At 35.4% G+C, this 22,215-nt stretch overlaps 2 protein-coding genes across 2 annotated transcripts; one reads left to right on the top strand and one right to left on the bottom strand.

Annotated features, from left to right (window-relative positions):
- The first annotated feature begins 5,373 nt into the window (after positions 1-5,373).
- On the top strand, positions 5,374-8,305 carry LOC110864040 (E3 ubiquitin-protein ligase MARCHF8). Its single transcript, XM_022113185.2, has 6 exons — positions 5,374-5,621; positions 6,872-6,957; positions 7,048-7,194; positions 7,428-7,551; positions 7,736-8,019; positions 8,160-8,305. Exons 1-6 carry the CDS (start codon positions 5,396-5,398, stop codon positions 8,250-8,252), a joined length of 960 nt encoding a protein of 319 aa, XP_021968877.1. The 5' UTR covers positions 5,374-5,395; the 3' UTR covers positions 8,253-8,305.
- Positions 8,306-8,539: 234 nt separating this feature from the next.
- Positions 8,540-14,704, bottom strand: LOC110865583 (potassium channel AKT1). Its single transcript, XM_022114879.2, has 10 exons — positions 14,451-14,704; positions 12,621-12,986; positions 11,780-11,837; positions 11,386-11,703; positions 11,055-11,300; positions 10,867-10,965; positions 10,559-10,777; positions 10,277-10,471; positions 10,084-10,159; positions 8,540-9,563 (listed from the first exon to the last, which is right to left on the bottom strand). Exons 1-10 carry the CDS (start codon positions 14,678-14,680, stop codon positions 8,650-8,652), a joined length of 2,721 nt encoding a protein of 906 aa, XP_021970571.1. The 5' UTR covers positions 14,681-14,704; the 3' UTR covers positions 8,540-8,649.
- Between the last annotated feature and the right edge of the window lie 7,511 nt (positions 14,705-22,215).

Genomic DNA, 22,215 nt, shown 5'->3' on the forward strand with positions numbered 1-22,215 from the left:
TGAATTGGGTGCAATTGTGAAGGTAGATGATGATTGACCCGTAGTTGGGGGAAAGAAGTGAGATAATGGTGGGATTGTGGTGGATGGATCGTAAGTGATGGTAGGCTCAGTTTGAGTGGTGATTGGTTGAGTGGAATTGGTTGGTGTAAATCCAGCAGTGGTATTAGGTAATGTAGTGTTTGGTGATGGTTGGGTGGAAGTAGGTATAAAGGATGAGGTTGTTTGACTGGTTGTAGGTGGAATCTGAGAATCAGCCATGATGTTTCTCGGTGTAATGGGTGAAGTGGGTGAACCAATGATTTTGTTTTCTCGCACTAAAACTCGGTTTTGTCGTAGCGTTCTTTCAATTTCCGGATCAAACGATTGCGGTGATGACCTTTGAGAGCCTCTAGTATGCATACACCTGAAGTACCTGCACACTAAACACAACCAGCGTAAACCCGAAAATAACAAACAAAACTATTAAACTAACACACGTTGCGCACTACTCCCCGGCAACGGCGCCAAAATTTGACGTGATGTCGTGGGTCACGCAAATTTAATCCCTAAACAACTGTAGTTAGCGGTAGTAGGGTATCGAACTCAGGGAGTATGTGGAAAATGTGTTGATTGTATAGCTTTGTATTTAACTAAAATTAAACTAAATTGCAGAAAATTAAAATTCAAGATTGTGGATTGTTGTTTAAGAAAACTAAATTAAGAACTAAGTCAAATCAAAGTTGGTTGTAAACAATTAGGAGAGAACAATGATCACCCTAGGTTTCAGTTTCGTTAAACAGTTGTGTGCAATTTCACTAGAAAGAGTTACATAGACATAACTCGTGTATATGTGATTGAAGTGATAAAAGGGAACAAAGTACTCGGATTAGATAACGCGAGGTTGTTTCCCGATGACCTATTAACCAATAACCAACCCTAACCCTTCCCGTGATATCTCGGTTGCCAACGGCACCAAGAACGTACGATCAAGACTAGAAATTGCAATATGGATTAACACACTACAAACAATCAAACATACACCATGACATTCAAGCAACGCACGATATCATTCTAGAAATGCAGATATTAAACACACAAAAGTCTTAGAAACATTCACCTAGGATGATCACCGAAGAGTTTAGCCGGACATGGCTCGGTGAATCATCATCAACATCAATCTAATGTTCATACAAATTAAAAACACAAACCGAATGATTGGAAATGTTCACAAAGCAAGCTAGTGCTCCAAATTCGCCCCCAAAGTGTCCAAGAACCGTCAATGATGAGATAATACCAAAAGACACCCAAAAACCGATTAAAACATGGCAGTTACACATTTTCCGTACAGGCTCCACCGTAAATTACGGCTCCACCGTAATTTACGGTGGACAACTTTTTGTTACGGCCTGGAGAGCCTGGTTTACGGTGCAGAAAACAACCAAATCCATGTCTACCGTAAATTACGGTAGAACCGTAATTTACGGTACTCAGCAACTTTGTCTCCTTTGTTTTGTCTTTTGTTCTCCTCTCGACCCGTTTTCCACCAAAACCATCAAAAACTGCTTTTGATCCATCTTTTCACTCCTAAATCGTACCTGAAACATAAGCATCGTAGTTATCTAATTCAAGATAATTACACGGCTAATTGGAGGATTATTTCATATTTTAACATGCTTAAGGGTTGTCCAAAGGACCACCCGTCACCCCCCCCCCCCCAATCAAACAACGTATCGTTACCAAACCTTAAAATTACCCACCAAATTGTAATTATAATTCTATGAACCAAAAGTTTCTTTACTCAAACCACTCAGAATAAGTATTAGTTAGTTACCTTCATAATCTTAATTAAATAAATATTTATTTCTATCAACATATTTCCTAGGTGCTCAACACATTTAAAAAATATGTAACCGTTTTACAATTTTTTTTCTATCTCTACAACCGATAAATACTAAAAGTTGTAATCGATTGTTATATGTTGCACACCAATGACGTTTTCTCTTTATAAAATTGATTTATATAAAGAAGCTGTAAATTAATTTCTGTCTTAATTTATAAAATTTAAAACATCCTTCACCTTAACAGAAAAAATAAACTGAGTTAGTGATTTGGATGAAAATTTATAAAAATTATGTGACAAAACTATTCTTTTTTTATTATATATGTAACAAAAATAACTAAATAAAAGAAATTAAAAAGGGTTTGAGTAAATTGGCAAAATCGTCCCTGTGGTTTTATGTTTGCCAGTTTCATCCAAATATCCTCAACTTAATAGAAAAAATAAACTAAGTTAGTGGTTTGGATGAAAATGGCAAAAAGTTACAAACCTTGGGGGCAATTTGGTACAAAAGTATCATTTTGGACGAACATGGCAAACGTGCCCAAACCTCAGGGACAATTTTGGCAATTAACTCAAGAACTTATAGAGATACCCACCACATGTAAGAATCCATTCAGTGAAACTTCATGCATAACAATATTGAATATCCAAGAAACGAGATTTGCCATATGTGGTTCTTTTAACTATTTGTTGGCGTTTTAAAGTGAGTGGTTTTTAGGAAACATGACGTTGTTTTTGGGTGTGATCAATGGATTGTGCAGAGACGTTTCTCTTTATAGGATTTTTTTGGCGTGTAGTTTAGGCGAGATTTTATTATAATAAATGCTAGTAATAAAGTAATCATCTTGTCAGTTACTGTTTGTATTTACTGTTTTGTTCAGCTTTATCTGTTAAGGTGTAAGACATCCCATCTTTGCAAGTTTGGCGTTTTTATATTTAATGGCGTTTTTGTAGACCAAGATGATAAAATACAGTAACATAGAAAAATTTACATAGGAAAAAATAGGTTTTATTATTTGGCGTTTTGTATTCAATGGCTTTTGTGGTATTTTTTGGCGTTTTGTAACTAATGAGATAAATATAGTATTTTATTATTTGAAAAAAAATTCCATAAAAGAAAACAAAAAAAAAAATAAAACTCCTCGTCAGAATGGACTTTGTCTGTCGTCTTCTTCTTCGGATTCTTCTTTTAGTCTCTTATCCAAGTCATCACTTTCACCTTCATTGGCTTTTTGTTCTTGAAGATTTTGAAGCCTCCATTTGAACATGTACAAGAGGATATTTGCTACGAAGCATACGCCAGAATGAGAGATGGACAAGTGTCATTGGCAAGAAGAGTAATTAGGTTTTTTCTCACTTTGAACAATTTCCCCTTGATTTTCAAACAGCTATAATTTTTTAGTATGTTAATATTTTTTTTCTTAAGTTACAGTGTATTAACGATAATTTCATTCTCTTTAATTCGAGTAGCTTGTTGCTATAGTTTTCTTAAAAAAAATAACAGGATTTTGAATATCCATTAGTCCATTACGTGATTACGTGATTTAGAATAATCAGCATATGACTACGTGATTTTTGAATATCCATTACATGATTACACATTCAATATAAATACATTACGTGATTACACATTCAATATAACTAGTGTTATTACAATTATGTTTATTACGTGATTACACATTTAATAATAAGAACTTGATTGTTTATGCTTTATTACGTGATTAGATCTCTAATATACGGCATTATGTAGTTATTATAGCCTATAGGTTGCTTTAGCCAAAGTTTTGCATTTATTTTATTCTTAATACGTTATTGGACCTAAAATATTATGTATTACATGTTTTGTTTTTACGTAATCACTCAGTGTGGTTTCACATAAAATGCTATAATGAAATGATGTAATCACAAAATGGGTATTCAAAATCACGTAGTCACGTAATAATACATAGTCAACTATTGCTACGTCATTACGTGATCACTTAGTGGGGTTTCACATAAAATAATATAATGAAATCACATAATCACGTAATGGCTATTCAAAATCCTGTATTCAAAATCATGTAATCACGTAGTCATGTGTTGGGTATTCAAAATCACGTAATCATGTAATGGGTATTCAAAATCTTGTAAACGTTTTTAAGAAAACTATATTAATAGGCTACTCGAATTAAAAGGAATGAAATGCTCGTTAATACGGTGTAATTTAAAAAAAAATATTAACATATGAGAAAGTTTTAACCATTTGAAAATCAAAGGGGGAATGAGTTCAAGTGAGAAAAGATCATAATACTCTTTCTCTATTTATTTTTTCAATTGTTTTAACCTAATATTTATCAAAATATCACTGCTTTATTTGTAGTCATGGCTGAGATATGCTTCGTACAAGGAGTCGGACTATTTATATTCTTTAGCTCCTTCAAAATTTCAATCATACATTTAACTCGCTTCCTCTGAAAGTTCATACAGGTGTTAAACCATTGGCTAGTAGTTCAAACTTAATTGTATTCAATTCAAACTTAATCGAATACAAATGTTTGGTGTTTGATGGGTAATAATTTTAGCTTGAAACCTATATTAAACAAAATAAAAAAAAAAGATTTGATTGGATTAAATTATGTGGGCCCATCTGATCATCTCATTCTTCCCGTTACCATAGTGGCGGACAACTCCATAGCTCCCTAGTTTAACTGCCACAATATGGGTGGTGATGCCGGTGGGACGCTATCGGTGATGAGGTGGCTGGGTGACGCCCCCCATACCCTCCGGCCTAACACTCTTGAGAGCCAAATCGGGTGTCTTGGTATTTCCATTCATTTGTCCAGTAAAAGCAAGGGCGGTGTCAAAGCCACATCCCCCTTCTTTGTTAATGTGGTAACGCCCTTGAGGGCTAAATCAGATGGGTCCATCCCAAGTACATTAATCAAATTTTTTTTTTTTTTTCTTTATATGTAGTTGAACCACAATGTGATAGTTAAGTGGTGTTTTTGTTAAAGCCTATGATCTACGTGATGGAACGTTATGTTAAACCACACCGGATGATCTTATAATTATTATTATTAACAATATTTAAGATTTTAAAAGATAGTGATTAGAGTAAAAAAAGATAAAATTATTGGATTTTCTCTTAATTATAACATTAACTTTAGAAATTTCTGGTTGGTAAAATTCTAACTGTTTTGATTTCCTATTTTACCATCACTTTTATAAAAATAATTCAACAACATTCATAACATTATTTTAATTTTATAAACAAACTTCAGTCAGTCAAAAAGTCTCGAAACAGAAAGTGTGTGAGTTATTCTTGGCATTTATATCCTTCCGGATATAAATAGAAATAGATGAGTATTCACGTATCATTAGTCGGTTCCATGAGGTCACTAACATTGAGTACGTCCTCTACCACCATCTTCTTCCTCAATGAATCCACACAAATTTCAGGTATATTCACACACATACAATAATCATCTTCAACTCTACATGCTAAATATAGCTATCATGATCACTTCACTATAAATCCAACACTACTACATGTTTTCTCATTTGCATTTGGCAGATAACATTGGTTAACTTGCGAAAATGAGCGGTGAGATTGAGCTAGTAGAAGAGAGTGGTTTCGGAAACGCTAGTGGTTATGATGATATGGTTCTGAATTGTCAGAATGTTGGTGCTGGTTCCGGTTCGGTTGTTGCGGCTCCTGGTTCAGTTGTTGTGGCTCCTGGTTCTAGTGAGATGAAGTTTGATGATGTTGAAACCGGAGCGATGGTCGCTTGTCGTATTTGTCTTGAATGTGATGGTGAGGAAGGTATATGTTATGTTATGTGTTATGTTATGTGTTATGTTATGTGTTATGTTATGTTATGTTATGTTATGTTATGTTATGTTATGTTATGTTATGTTATGTTATGTTATGTTATGTTATGTTATGTTATGTTATGTTATGTTATGTTATGTTATGTTATGTTATGTTATGTTATGTTATGTTATGTTTATGTTTATGTTTATGTTTATGTTTATGTTTATGTTTATGTTATGTTATGTTATGTTATGTTATGTTATGTTATGTTATGTTATGTTATGTTATGTTATGTTATGTTATGTTATGTTATGTTATGTTATGTTATGTTATGTTATGTTATGTTATGTTATGTTATGTTATGTTATGTTATGTTATGTTATTTTGTAATTTTGAAATTAATTTGTTTGTGTTAGGAGGTTATGTTTCTATATTGAGTAATTTGTTTAGTTTGTGATTATACTTTTATAATTTTGTTCCTGATCATTCGGCGTATGTTATATATTTGGTATGTAATTTGTCTCTAACTTGAAATGCTTGAACCGCTTGTATGATCGGATATGGGATATGTGTTTGTGTGAAGTTGTTACTTGTGTATCTTTGTGATATGTTTGAATCTAAAGTTAATATTTGTGTGTATTAGGTATACGAGTATATCTATAACCATTAAGGTTGTTCTAGAAAGGGATTTGCATTGTTGTTTTGCTAGTGTTTTAGTCTTTCGGACGATTCTTATCATAATTGTTCATTGAGTTATGTGATTGATGAGAAAGGAAATAAAAGTTGTATGATTTTTTTTTGTTACAAATACGAGTTTATTCGATGAGTTTATACGAGTATATTCGATGTTTTCAGTCATACCACTAGCATCGGAGATAGTTGTAAAAGTGTTAAAAGAGTAGTAAGCATTTGTCTTCATAGTGGATGCTTTCGCTAAGAATCCAACAAAGTTGGTATGTTACGTTAGCATATCACGTCCTGTCCGCGTGCGTCAGGATTACTTTGTATGCACGTGCGTCAGCATCAAGTCGTGTGTGTGTGTGTCAAGCGTGTGCGCCGGCTTCAAGTCTTGTTTGTGTGCGTCAGGCGCGTGCACCAGCATCACGTCGTGTGCACGTGCTATAGGCATGGTTATTTCCAACTGAGGATACTGAAGTTAGTTTCGGTTATTTTTTATTTTAGATTCTGACTTCTTTGGTAAGAAACATCTCTAATTACCCAACTACTTTGTCATTAAATTTGTATTTCTTGTTCTATAGATGATGATCTGATATCTCCATGCTTGTGCAAAGGCACCCAACAGTTCGTTCATCGTTCATGCCTTGACCATTGGCGATCTGTCAAGGTAAAAGCCTTTGATACCCCTATATTTTGTTGAGAACAAGATATTCTAAGCCATTCTAGTTTGAATGCATTTATGTGTTACTCTCAATAGGAAGGGTTTGCCTTTTCGCATTGCACAACTTGCAAAGCTCAGTTTCACCTCCGCGTCGTTAAGCTAAACGCTCACTCCTGGCCCAAGATAAAATTCAGGCTATTTGTTGCAAGGGATGTTTTCCTTGTCTTTCTGGCTATGCAAATGGTGAGACCTCTAATTTCCCCTTTTAATTGCTAAAATGTATACTATATTATTGCGTTACAAGAATATAATGCTATACAAGAATATAAGATTGTTGAAATCTCATTCTACAAAACTATTAATGTTGCATTAAGTTGGCTAATTATATCCCCTTATGGGACGTGGTTTATCATAACATGCATTTCGCGCTACTACTAGTCGCCTACTTTAAGTAATCAGACAAGTCACTCATACAGGTGATTGGGCTGATTGGAGGTGTTGCATACATTGTCGATAAAAATGGATCTTTCAAAATTTCTCTTAGGGGAAACTGGGACCTTATGTTGTCGACACATCCTATACCGTTATTCTATTGCATCGGTATGTTTTCTCTTATATCATATAAAGTTATTGGGCCAGGCTATGACTTTGGGCTTTAGGATTGATTATTTTGTAATGTATACTTTATGTAAGCTTATTTAACACAAACTATCTAAGAAAGATGGACAAGATTTGTTTAAGGTTGACATGAACCCGTTATGACCAGTTGAAAGTTACCGAACAGGTGTGTTTTTCTTCTTTGTGCTGGTTGGGTTTTTCGGGATGGTACTTCATTGTCTATCTTGCAACAATGACCCGCGTGTCGCCGGCTGCCAGAATTTCTGTTTCGGGTGGGGAATGCTGGACTGTTTTCCTGCCTCAATGGAAGTAATTGTTATTCTGGTTATCATTAGTGTGATTATATTCGCCGTTCTTGGTCTTGCCTATGGCTTTCTTGCGGCTACCATGGGTATGCAAAGGATTTGGCAGAGACACTACCACATTCTCACCAAGAAAGAACTTACTCAGGTGAATATCCTCTTCTCAGTTTTCATAATCTTCAACAAAAAAAAAACCCACCCTTTCAAAATCTGTTTTGTTTTGCTACCTGACCCGACCCAAAATGGCTCGGCAGGAAAAACTCAAAATAGTCTTATTTTCACTTGCAGGAGTATGTAGTGGAGGATCTTCATGGATGTTACACCCCTCCTGAACTGGCTCCGGAAGATGTGGACCGCCTGATTATGTTCAAGCTTATGTAACTTTCCCGTAGAATACCCAAACATGTGGACCGCCTAAGTATGTTAAATACCATGCCCATCTGAAATATTATCATAGTACTAATACTAATAGTAACAGTAATAGTAAAACGATAATAGTGACAGTAATAATAACAATGGTTGTTGTTTGGTTTGTTCTAAGGTTAGATGGTTGAAATGCTAGTGCTTGTATGATACGCATGGTGAAGTCCTCTTATCTTGTAATGTATGTGATCCTTTTTAGTTTTTTATTTGTGTGGTTTTTATATTGCCTTCTCTTGTCATGATCATGGTAACTAAAATAGCCCTCATTATATTAGTAAGAAACTTATAAACCAAGAGATAAACAAATACACTGATTAGAACTGATGGTGTTATCTTTTAGATTTTCACCATCTTGTTAATTTGATTCCTCAACCGTCCGGCTAGAATCACTAACGAATATCAAATGATCACCGTCCCTAACTACTTCTATTCCGTCTACTTCCGCCCCATCTTTGTTTAGGACCTTTGATGCCAAAAAACCGTACTTCTTTACACCAATATCCAGTAACTCCTGGAAGCTTCTCGGTAACATGACAAGTTTCCCTCCAACGTCTCCTTTCTCAGGGCAACTTACAACTACCCGACCGGGGTTTTCCCTCCCGCCAACTGAAACAGCTATGCTTTTAGGCCTCGGTGACACTAAGTCGATACTGTTCTCACCCTCTCGAGCATTCGACATTATCCCAAAAAGTGAGTTATGGAAACTATCACCTCTTCTTCGTCTCCGGCGTGATCGGCTCCAAGACCCGTCATCTGCATCTTGAAGACCGGATTGGATCATCATCGGCTCGCTTTTAAACCTGCCAAGAAATTTCATACGTGCAGAATCACGAACACGTTTCTTCTCAGGGATCGTCGCAAGCGGTGGTGGTCTGGTGAACTGGTGGTCATCTGGTAATTTGAAGGATAGAAATATGGTTTTTATTTCTTCGTGTCCTTGTTGGTCAGCCAAGTCTCGGGGGGTCCAACCGAGATGATCTTGTTGGTCAATGTTGGCTCCTTGGTCTAACAGAAATTTCACCATCTCGGTGTTACCTTCACCAACTGCAACGTGAAGAGCCGTCGATCCATCATTTCTGGCACGCGTGACATCTCCTCCATGACGAATGATTCGCTTGAGCAAATCTAAGTTGTTCTGCTCGGCTGCAACGCAAGAAAACTGTCCAACATCACCTGTTGATAGGGTGGCCCCGTTATCCGCCAAAAGCCTGATTACTGTTTCGTGGTTACCCATCATAGCCTCCCATAATGGAACATTCCCGTCTGAATCTGTATATCAATATAAATGTAAACCTATGTCAAATACTATTAAATCACACAGATGATGAAACATATAATCTTTCAAATGAATCACAAGAAGAAAAGTTGGCTGTCATTTTCGTCCATGTGATTTGTCCAATTATGCTAGCTCAGGCCAAATTATAAATTTGTACCATTTCCGTCAACATGCCAGTTTAATCCAAAAATTTAACGGTTGTTAACTTTGACTGTTAAATGATGGGTAAAAAGGTAATTTTCCGTTTTTTATTTTCTTTTTTACAATTAATTATTCTGTGTTTAACAGTCAAAGTTAACGACCATGGAAATTTGAAATACTTAAATAAAAAACCTTTTACCCTCATTTAACAGTCAAAATTAACGATTGTTAACTTTTTGGATTAAACTGGCATGTTCCAAGAATGTCAGGGATGGAAATGCTTCAAATTTGAATTTTGGCCTGGACTAGCATAATGACAAACCATAGGGTCGAAAATGGCAGTTAACTCTAAGAAGAAAAAAAAAGAAGCACCTGTGCAATTTGGATCTGCTCCATAATCTAGCAGCAAAACCACACAGTTCTCACTTCCTTGTGACGCTGCTATGTGCTGAGAATAAAACAAAACAGACAGAAAAACAAGTTAGTTTATAATTTATATGTTAAACTGTTAATATGCTTAGATTCATTGGCAATCAAATACATGAAAATTTGAATATGTGCATACCAAAGCAGTTCTTCCATTGTTGTCCGATTCGTTTGGATCAAGACCTTTCTTTAACAACTTTTGCAACAACTGATCATCACCTCTACGTGTAGCAAACGACAGACTTAACGGCAAGTCCATCCTCCCATGAGCCAGCATTTTCTCTGTCTCTAACAAGATTCCTTCCATAAGCGGATCGTTTAAGTTTTTCAAATGCTGCAAAAAGAGACGGTGTTTTAGATTAGATTAATAACTAATCTTACTAAATGACTAAATGCTTCATTATGCATAACTTTGACGAACCTTGAGGAGATTGTCCATCATAATGGTCCCATCACCGACATGGCTTTGAACGATGTTCAAGAACGTTGTCCGGTTCAACCGTAATAACTGGCTTAATCTTTTGGTGCGCACTGTGAATAGTTGAGGTCTGTAGCAAAGAACCCCGATCTCACCACAAAGATCACCGGGTCTTGCTTCGCCTACGACGTGTTCAACTCCATTTTTCATAACAAGCAGTTCCTGAATAAATTATCAGAAAGGGTTCATCCACTATAGTAAATCAATTCATTTTCATGTATAAATATGAAATTGAAGTGTTGAACACTCACCACTGCTCCTGTAACAAGTATGTAGAAATCTGTAGGTGCTTCATTCTGCAAAATAACATCTTCTTTTGGAGGAAAGTATTCAGCTTTCATTTCCGAGACCTTCAAATATATTCATTCACGTTAATAATCTGAAGGATGGCAGTTTTCGTAAATATACTGGTTTGTTGAAGGTAAGTGATGGAAGATACCAGCTGAAAGAGCACATCATCGGACACACCATTAAACAAGTAGGCTTTGTCGAGAAGTGAATAGAACAGATAATGGGAAATGCTTGAGCGAATGGCTTTCGGTAGTGACTCGATAGTCTCTTGTTGTTGAAGACCCTCTGAGTCGGTTCTAAACTTCAAATACAAATGTGAAAGCATCTGATCTTGCAACCGTACAGGCAAGTGATTCCTATGCGCAAAACTCGATGCTGCGTGAATCGTATCTCTCTGTAAAAGAAAGTTCATTCAACGATTAAAAACAATTAATAACATATTAACATGTAAACAAAACAATAAAACCAAGATTACTTACAAATTGACGTGTTTTACTGGTACCGTGGACAACCAAATTGGTCATATTTCCTATGAGATATGAAGTCAATCCGAGGTTGAAAAGCATGTAGCATATGACAAATATCATCTCACGTCGATTTTGAGCATGCAAATCGCCATATCCAACGGTTGTCAGAGTTGTGATGGACCAATACATTGATGTCACGTAACGATCCCACAAACGCTGGTCTTTGAAACTCGGATTATCAGTCCCTATCCAGGTCCCAGACGGGTTAGGATAATCAGCAGCAAGATAATAGTAGAAACAACCGGCGCAGTGTACTGCAAAGATGGTAACCTGCAATAGTCATATATAGACAATGTTAGTTTTGCAACTGTAACATTGATAGAGGTCACATGTAATTAGTACTTACGAAGATAAGCTTCGCACATCGAACCCAGAAGTAGTTGAAGTGCCTATCTTTCTCCAATCTGTTTCCAAAAGGAAAAGGAATTGAGATACAAAAAAATATTGAAGCTATATATCTCAAACTATCCTCTTGCCATTTCGAGGCCCGTAGAGTAATGTTCGACTTACTTATGGATCGAATCTAGTGGTATGAATTTCTAACAACACCTAACACGAAATTCATGGGTTTGGGATTAGTCTAAAGTCTAAACGGGTTCAGGTTAGTTTTGGGTCAAACCAGAGAATTTTAGATGATGGGTTAGGTTCTACTGTTCTAGTCAATATGCAATAAAAGGAAAAATGGGCCATCATATTTTATAGTTTAAAAGTAACACCTTTGTATTTCTTTTTCTTGTAAATTTGTCATTTTAGAGTACTGATCTACAAAAGATATATAATAGCATTTTTTCATATCTAAATGGTCATGTTCATGTCAACCACAAATACGCCTATCGTGTTTGGGTCCATGTGTTTGAAAGGTTTGTGTAAAATTTTGGGGGTTTGACCACTAACCCGATAACAGAATTTTAATTTAAAAAAAAATATTAATGCCAACTAGGATTACAAAAAAAAAAAAAAAAAAAAAAAAAAAAAAAAACCTGAATAATGTCAATAATACTTCAAACTTTTGTTAATTTAAAAGTCAGGCATTTTATTTTAAAAGCATTAAAAGTAGAACTTTGGGCGACTTCTACCCTTTAACCCATTTGACCTGGGTGACCATTCCATTAGAGATAAAACATAATATGAATTGACTCAATTCATTAACGAATTATGATGTTTATCCAAATCAATGAAAGTTGTACCTGGCAAACATGGCGCTAACTCTGCGCAAACGCCATAATCTAAACATGTTGAATAATCCATATGATTGCAAGGATCCAGAGGGTATTTTGCTGGCTAGTTCAGAAGGGATTGTGGAGATGACATCAAATGCCAACCAAGTCATTATATACCTCTTAGCAATCTGTTTCGGGTCGTCCACAAGAAGATAGGTACTTTTGTCGAGGTATGCTACAAAGAACGTAAGGATAATATCAATGGCAAAGAACCCATTGACAATGTTATCAATGATTGATAGCGGTCTCTCTGGTTTTTCCAGGAAACCGAATTCGAATGGAGACACCCATGCAGTGTATAGTACCAACGCAACTAGATATGTCTCCCATGCCCTGAAAGTTTTATTCAATTATTTAATCAGAAACTAATTAATAAAAGAATAAAATCAATAATTATCTAGAATACTGAAAAGACTCCACTAATGGTTCTAAGCAAAGTCATTCTTTTCTTCCAAAAAGAGTCAAAATTAGACGCATGAAGAACTAATCCTCATTTCTTTTCCAATTAATTGTCTTGTTCTAAAACTGAATGCCAAAAGCATTGTTTTCAGTTCAAAATTAGGCAGTGCTGTGAAAAGGGTAAAAAGGAATATAACTTCTGTAGTTCTGTACATATATTCTTGTGGTCTGTAATGTTTGAATAATTAAAAATATCTTAGAAAGTTTGGAATCATGTCTCTACGTGTAGTATGCACCATCCAAAAACAACACAAGATTCCAAATTGGCAAATACCTCTTGTAATTTTAGAAGACTAAAAAGTCAACAGAATCTGTAATTATCTCCGTTCAAACATCTCCTTTTATCATGCAACTCTCGTGTCTGTATCTTATTCAACTTGGAACATAAATTCTTTTTTTATTTCAGAATTTATATCGTAGGTTTAATTGTTTAAATTCATATAAGAACCTAAAGGACCTTCCAATACAAAATCTATGAGAACTGTGTAAACACATGTCCATCTTATTCATAAAAGCGCTTATGTGGATATTGCGGTTCTCGTATTGATCAGGCTACTAAAAACATATAACCAAATTAATATACGAGTACTAAATAAATATAACAAGTATAGAATATTGGTACTAAGTTTTACTTTCTACCAAAGAGCTTGTAGCCTAGCAATACCAAGATGCATAAAGAAGGTGCCCTTTGAGGTTGAGGGTTCAAGGCTCGTAGCAGACAAATTTGTATGTGGATTGGTGATAAAAACAGGATAACCTTGAACTGAGTGGTGCTCAAGGATTTACAAATATATGTCTGTAATTTTGCAGCCCAAATTTACCAAAATGATGTTCAAGAATCAATCAAGATTCTGAAAAGTTAAAAAAACAAAAATTAAATGTTCTCTCTTATCTCTGATAGAATCAGTAGTACAATCGTATACGATTTTCGGCCTTCTAGAGAAAGCACAAGAGAATAATAACATATTTAAAATATAATATATAACTCTAGAAATATGAATGAATGCTTTTCTTCTACATGTGTATATGTATGTGTATGTGTATGTGTATGTGTATGTGTCAATCTTCTTAAAATCGAACTCTATAAGTTGACGATTAATGTCAGCATTCTACACAGGTTGCTCACCGCCTCATCATCAGAACTTAATTTTCGTCATCAATGGCGGTCGCGCCAAAATCGAAAGCAATCAATTAACAAATTTCACTAGTTCATAAGTATAACAAACTAAGACCTAACGCTACCTGTAATCGAACTCACACAATCACACACACATGCATATCATCATGTGTATACATAGATACAGATATACACATATATATAGAGAGAGAGATATGTACCTGTAACGACGATCGTAAGGGGAGATGATGAAGTTACGAAGTTTGATCCGGCGGTTGCTAGTAGTGGAGCCGAGAGACGGTAATATTCCGGTGGTGAGACTGTACTGGCTGCCTTCTCTAGAGACAAACGAATGTTCGAGTTCGTCTTCTTGAGCACCGGCACACACTGAAACCCTAAGACCTCCATTCTTGCTCTTGCTGTTGTTGTTAGGATGAAAAATATCAGCCATTTACAATTTCCGTGATGTTCTCCTTCTGCATATCTATATGCTTGTATATATAGTTGGATAGATGAAGAACGATGTGGGTCCTCCCGTGTTACACGAGTCTTCTGTGGTCGCTCCTTTTTTTTAATTACTCGGTAAGTTCCCAATTTTGTTTAATTAATGTTTAATTCATATAACAAATAATTAAATATAACAAACTAAGCCCACGACTTTATAGCCTAGTGGCATTTTAGGAATGGAATAAGACTTTTTGATCAATAGATTCTGGGTTTGATTCTCACATTTTTCCATATTTATTGGTTTCCTCCTGAATTGGTGTATAGACATTATGCCTACTGGAGATATTTGTCGTTTAATATATATATATATATATATATATATATATATAGGAGAAGGATCCGTTAGGAACCACCCTTTATTGCGAGAACCGCGAGAACCAGTGTAAACACATGGTAAAATTGTAATTATGTGATATTTATTATAAAAACACGCTCCCCTCTGTTTCACAACTCTGTTCAGATCTACAGTTAGGGTTTCAGTCATCTGATCAGAACTTTGTATACATCGACGACGGTGGCCGACGGCGTTCACGTAACTCACCGGAGTTCACGGTGGCGACATCCAATCACGGTGTTTCCGGCGGCATTCACAACGACAACCCACCATTTACACCCTCTACATGGCATCCTCTGATTCATCAAGTGTCGATTCTCACACATCTGATGTTCCTCCTCATACATTCTCTAATAATCCTCCTCATATCTACATGGCATCCTCTGATTCATCAAGTGTCGATTCTCACACATCTGATTCTCAAACATCTGATGTTCCTTTTCATACATTCTCTGATAATTCTCCTCATACATCTGATGCTGACATTGTTGGTCCATCTGCTGATAATACAGTTGACGGTCACAATACATCTACAAATACAGAACATCAAGAGTTGCAGTTAATTCGATTTGTGACCAACGGTATTATGTTGACTGTAATTGATGTATATACTTTGTAAATGATATTATATTAAATGATATGCATATGTGCATTATATTTACTGTAAATGATGTTGCATTAAATTACATGTACATGTGCATTATGTTGATTGTAAATGATATTGTAATAAATTATATGCACAGGTGCATTATGTTGAAAATTAGATTATGTCGTTGATGTATGGATTCTGAACAAGTGCCTTATGGATGACTATCCAATTATGTACAGGATGGCAGCAAATAAAGGGGCTTGTGTGGCGGACAACTACAAAAAAATAGGGGAAGTGACTGTGTAGGATTGTCAATGGAAGAACAATCCGACAACCTGGGAGGCATTGGTGGAGTTTATGTAGCTTCTGGCGTTGCTGAGAGACACCAGAATGAAGACGGGTTAATATGGGTGGGGTTGGCACTCGGAAAAATAAGTCGACTTTCAATGTTAAAACCGTTAGAGAGTATTTATGTGTCACAAGCGGGGACCCGTCGAGTGGCTTTGTAATGACCTGGAACGGTTGGGCTACACCTAAATCCAATATGTTAGCATGGAAAGGCGTCGAAGGCAGGTTACCGACAAAGATGGATCTGGAAAAAAAGGGGAATTCAGATCAGCAACACATTGTGCCCGGGTTGCGGATACGAGCAAGAAACTGTTGAACACATCCTCATTACGTGTTTGACTTATACGATTACTCAGTTGAATACATCATTTATCCGGTAATCACAACAAATTACTTCCTTCCGATTTTTTTTTTTTTGTCATCCATAGACAAATAAACATAATTTCACTTGTAACCCCTTTGTAATACAGATGGCATCCTCTGATTCATCACATATATACCCTCCTTGTCAATCTGATAATGACATTAACAAAGTTAGTTCAACTTATAAAAGACCTATTTTTGATATCCATACTATTGAATCTATGTCTACATCAGAAAATGTCGTTGTAGCCGAACACTCAATTTCCGCTGAATACTCAATTTCCGATGACAATACTTCAACATCGACTGCTACATCACCCACAAATCTGGACCAACAGCAATTGCAATTTATACCAACAATTACAAGTTATACGATAGGAGACTAAAGGTAGTATACAGAAATAGTTTTTACATGCTTGATAACTCTATGTTTATATATCAGTGTTTATTTATCATTGTTCATTGCTTGTTTTTCTAGTATTTACATGCTTTACTACTCTATGTTACTATATCATTGTTTATTTAACATTTGCTTGGTTACTCTATGTTTCTGTATCATTGTTTATATAAATTGTTCATTTTTTTTTGTTTATCTGCTTGATCAATATAACGATCATGCACATATGCATTATGTTGATAACACCCATACTCGTCACCGATCATGCACATGTGCATTATGTTGATAACACCCATATGCGTCATCCGTAAACTATTAACCATCATTAACATGAACATGCACATGTGCCAACAATCCATAATCATCACAAATAAACTGTTAACCAACAGTACATAATTATGCACATGAGCATCACATTACCAACACCCCATACTCATCACAAAAAAAATTTGTTAAATATTTATACATCGTGCGTATACACACCATATACCATATTAATCACACTATATACCAGATTAATCACAATCTGATATGTTTTTATTTTTATTTATACAGGAACAATTACGACTTCTACACCTAATGGCACACCATATTGGATACCCGATGTTGATGTTGAATACATCCCTATTATAAACAGTACGTTTAACAGTTAGGAGGACGTTGATTCCAATGATACTGATGAAGATGTTGATGATGATGCTAAAGACCCTGCATATATATATGAACCTGAGCAACCTCATAGACATTCATCTAGGCGTGTAGACATTCATCCAGACGTCATAAAACATTCAACGATTCTTGATTATCCTATATATAACGATAAACAGTTTCTAAGCAATATTCTTTTTGTTTACAATCATTTTGCACTGTCTGTATACGTATTACATGATACTTTGATATCAATTACTTATTATACATAAGCGTATGTAATTTCATTATTGACCACCTAACATATATTACCAACATGGTTACTGTTTTGAAAAATGCACATGTGTATACATGTTTACTGTTTCACCCCTCATGGTAATTGTTTCAAACAATGCACATGTGCATACATGTTTAATGTTTCACTACATATTGTTATTTTTCGACCAATGCACATGTGCATACATTGTGCATACATGAATATCTTAACTACATGTAATTCGTTTTCCTTTACATATACATCATCATATGCAATGTGGTACCCCATACGTAATAGGGTACCACATACGTAATATGATACGCTATATCAAACTTTGCACATGTGCAATACCAACATTTTCTATACCAAACAACATAATACATCAAATATTAACAAACATACCAATATACCTGAACAATCAAATAGAGTTTTAACCCATCAACCACCATATAAAACATCGTATACGTCAAACTTCTTATATCAACCGTTATCGTAAAAACTACCCACATATTACAATCAAAAGAAATCAAGAAAAAAAATTGTCTTTATAAATTGCATATCCACAAACTACCTACATAATATTCACATTATTTCACAACCTCACACCTTCTGATCTTCTTTCCATTTCTTAACTCTCTTCCAACACTCCTCCTGTTTCAGCGCCTCTTCGTCTATCAATTTCCCTAGCATTTTTCATCCGTCAACCTATTAATCAAATACGTCCTTGTTTTCAATCCATGAGCAGTTTCGAATATTTTTTTCCTGCATACATTACATATATTACATCAATTATTTCATGTATGCACATGTGAAGTAAACATATTACATACAATATGTACAATGTTTATGTTTTAAGGTAATAATGCACGTGTGCATATGCCGTAATACATTTATATTAACTTAATCTGACAAAATATGCATATTTACATAACTATGCACATGTGCATTAACATGACTGACCTTATCAACAGGTTTGTTTCAATAAGAAAACTTAACCATTACCAAATCAAATTTCGTAATATCACCAATCACATTTAACATTAATTAGTAACAAAACTATTATGACAAACTATGCACATGTGCATAATTTTTTTTAAATGTAAATGTTATTCACAGAAGCCAACCTCTAAAACAGAGGCGGCCGAACCAACCACTACAGCAAAATGAAAAACAACAACTCAAAACAAGAACCTAAAGACCGAAAACTAGCAGCGACCTTATATCGAAACTACACCGTTTTTCCCAACTCACGGACCTATTTTTGGACTGATTCTTATATCATAAAAAACCGACGGACTTATTATTACGGATAATCTCTCCGGGCTTAAGTTGAGTCTCCGAGAACCTTTTATTGTTCCTGGCTAACCATATAAACCAACTTGTCACGAACATAATGCCATGTAAATCTTCATTCACTTCTCTATCCAGATTGCAAAACTCAGAGGCAATTACGATATCTTTAGCCGAAAACAGAATAAAAGGACTTACCTTGCACCACTGACTGATGTGATAACAGACAGTCGATGCTACCCTGCACGAACAAAGAAGGTGTTCAGCTGTTTCATCGCCATCTTCACACAGACAACATTTCACGTCTCTACCCTAACAGTTCCGATCCTGGAGTGCAGTCAACGTGGGAATACGATCTAAAACCGCCCTCCAAACAAAAAATATTTCATTTTTTGGGACCCATTTCGACCATTTCACAACATGCCTACTGCTGAAATCGGAGCCGCTATACAGGAAGTTCTTGACAGTCTTGACCGAAAAATCAGAGTCATTACCTCCCAACCATCTTTGCCATCGGACAAAGTGAAATTATCAAGGAGCCGATCCACTCGTGCCATTCCAGTAATTCTTCGGCCGAGCTTGGGCTTCTCGACCAATTCCAAACCCCCATTAAGTTTCTATTATCCTGATTGTACCGGTCCGCCACCAGGCATCGTTTATCTTGTTCCATTCTAAATATATCTGGGAAACGAGTTTTGTGCATAATTGACCTTATTAACCTATTCTATCAAATTATGCACGTGTGCATAATTATACGCATTTTCATCAATATAACTGAACTTGTTAAACTAATATGGCAAAATATGCATATGTGCACAACTATGCACATGTGCATTAACATGACTGACTTTATCTACAGGTTTGCTTCAATAAAAAAACCCTAACCCTTAACAAATTGAATTTCGTATTACCACCAATCATATTTAACATTAATCAGTAACAAAACTACATACAAAAAACACATAAATACCACATTACAGATCGTGATATCACAAAAGTCGCCCCTAATCCCTCAAAAATTATATACAGCACACCATTTTCACTAATGCATATATGAAACTAATATTTAAGCCTCATATTTACATATAAAAGATCTGAATCGACCATTAAGCGTAATGTTAACATATAAACTAACATATAAACGTGCAAGTTGACAAATTCTCGCAAACTATGCACATGTGCATGGGATAACTATGCACACGTGCATCAACATGAATGACCTTATTAACCTATCCTGACAAATTATGCACATATGCATAATTATACACATTTGCATCAACATGATTGACCTTATTAACCTAATCTGGCAAAATATACATATGTGCATAACTGTGCACATGTGCATTAACACGGATGACCCACAAGTTTGCTTCAATAAAAAACCCTAACCTTACCAAATCAAATTTCGTATTACCGCCAATCATATCTAACATTAATCAGTAACAAAACTACATACAAAAAAAAACACATAAATACCACATTACATATAGTTCTATCACAACAGTCACTCCTAATCCCTCAACAATCATATATATCACACAATTTTCACTAGTACAGATATGAAACGATGATTTAAGCGTCATATTAACATATAAAAAAATCTGAATCGACGATTAAGCGTCATGTTATCATATAAAACTGCAAAACAAAGAGTATAAACTTACAAATTTATGAAACGGTGTAGCGATGCTGAATAATCTGTCAATTGGACGTTTGTTCTTCAGATTCTTCCTAATTGTGACAGAGTCTTCGATGATTATGCTCTTATTGCCCTAATTTTGAGCAGATGACGAATATATGATCGATTATTATGTTCTTATTGCCCTAATTTCAATTACACGATGAATGGTAAGATTAGGATGGCGTATTTTGGAGATTCTGGTGTGTTGGATGTGAACTGGGATGACGAAGTTTGTAGATTTTTGGAGTATCGGACGTGAACTGAATAAAAAAGAGGATTTAATTGCTGTTTGAAGTCCAGTAAGAGGAGAAGTGATAGCTGATTTAATTTTTGTTATGTATTTACAAAATTGCCCCCTTTTCACATTGGTTCTCGCGGTTCTCACAATAAGGGTGGTTCTCGCATGAACCCTACCCTATATATATATATATATATATATATGGATTATGATCAAATACAAAACTCCTAAAAATAATAAGTGTAAAAACCTAAACCTTTTAGGCTTTTTTTTCTTTTGGGAGGGGAGGGGGGTGGGTTAGGTTTTTTGGTGAGGTATAGTTTTTTTTTCGGGAGGGGGGGGGGGTAGGTTTTTTTAGGTTTTTGGGGGGTGGGGGTTAGTTTTTTTTTTGTGAGGTATATATATATATATTTTGCAGGTGGGGTGGGGGGTTTAGGTTTTTGGGTGGTGGTGGGTGTTTAGGTTTTGGGTCGTGGTGTAGTGAGTTTAGGTTTTTGGACACTTGTCACTCTATAAACTTGTCACTATATAAACCCTTATTACACTTCTTACAATTAAGAGTCTTTGTAAAATAACTTAACCCTATATATATGGTCCCTCTACTATTACATAATTTTTATCTACTATTTTTTTCCAATAAAGACGAAACATGATAAATCGTGAGTCTGATTGGTTTGACGATTTAATGGTTTGATATACGTATTGATTTGATGGTTAACATTTTTTTCGAAACAAGTTGTGTGTCAGACCCTGACTTTTGCGGAAGCGTGATTATGTGTGATTTGCTTAATATCATTGCATTCAATCGTAACAACAACTATATGATAAAACCGAAGGTGATCATCCATTAAATAAGTTTAAAACATAACAACTTTTTTTTTTTGAAACATAGACTTCAAATTCGAGTACAAACCATGCAACTTGTTTTTAGAGTTCACAAAGACTCGACAAAAGACATTAGATAAAACCAGGCTTTGAAAGTTGTGTCTTATCTAGGATGAGACACCCAATCCAAATCCTCAGACGTCGGATAACACCTTCTATTCTCAACCTGACTTGAAACATCCAAAGGCCCGCCAGATCCCTACTTAATTACCTGAAATACATGTAGTTTGAAAACATCAACAAAAGTTGAGCGAGTTCATGTGTTTAGTGTGTGAGCTCGAATAAACTTTGTAATAATTGTAAGTAAATACGTATTTGCAAACCCTGGTATGAAAGCAACAAGGAAAAACATATCATTAATGGTTTGCAAGGCCATTAATATGTGTGACGTGATGCAGGAAGGCTCAAACCTAGCAGACTTTGTACCAAGCTTCCGGCTGTAAGACATAG

This window comes from Helianthus annuus, chromosome 6, assembly GCF_002127325.2.
Source record: "Helianthus annuus cultivar XRQ/B chromosome 6, HanXRQr2.0-SUNRISE, whole genome shotgun sequence".
In the NCBI taxonomy this organism is placed as follows: domain Eukaryota; kingdom Viridiplantae; phylum Streptophyta; class Magnoliopsida; order Asterales; family Asteraceae; genus Helianthus; species Helianthus annuus.

Bases quoted from the DNA above. Each gene is read 5' to 3' on its own strand.
- LOC110864040 (XM_022113185.2), top strand. From the start codon at position 5,396: ATGAGCGGTGAGATTGAGCTAGTAGAAGAGAGTGGTTTCGGAAACGCT. The intron at 5,622-6,871 runs GTATATGTTATG...CTTGTTCTATAG, and splicing joins TGAATGTGATGGTGAGGAAG to ATGATGATCTGATATCTCCA. The intron at 7,195-7,427 runs GTGAGACCTCTA...TCACTCATACAG, and splicing joins TCTTTCTGGCTATGCAAATG to GTGATTGGGCTGATTGGAGG.
- LOC110865583 (XM_022114879.2), bottom strand. From the start codon at position 14,680: ATGGCTGATATTTTTCATCCTAACAACAACAGCAAGAGCAAGAATGGA. The intron at 10,472-10,558 runs GTTCGTCAAAGT...CTCTTTTTGCAG, and splicing joins TGATGGACAATCTCCTCAAG to CATTTGAAAAACTTAAACGA. The intron at 10,160-10,276 runs GTATGCACATAT...TTTTATTCTCAG, and splicing joins ACAATGGAAGAACTGCTTTG to CACATAGCAGCGTCACAAGG.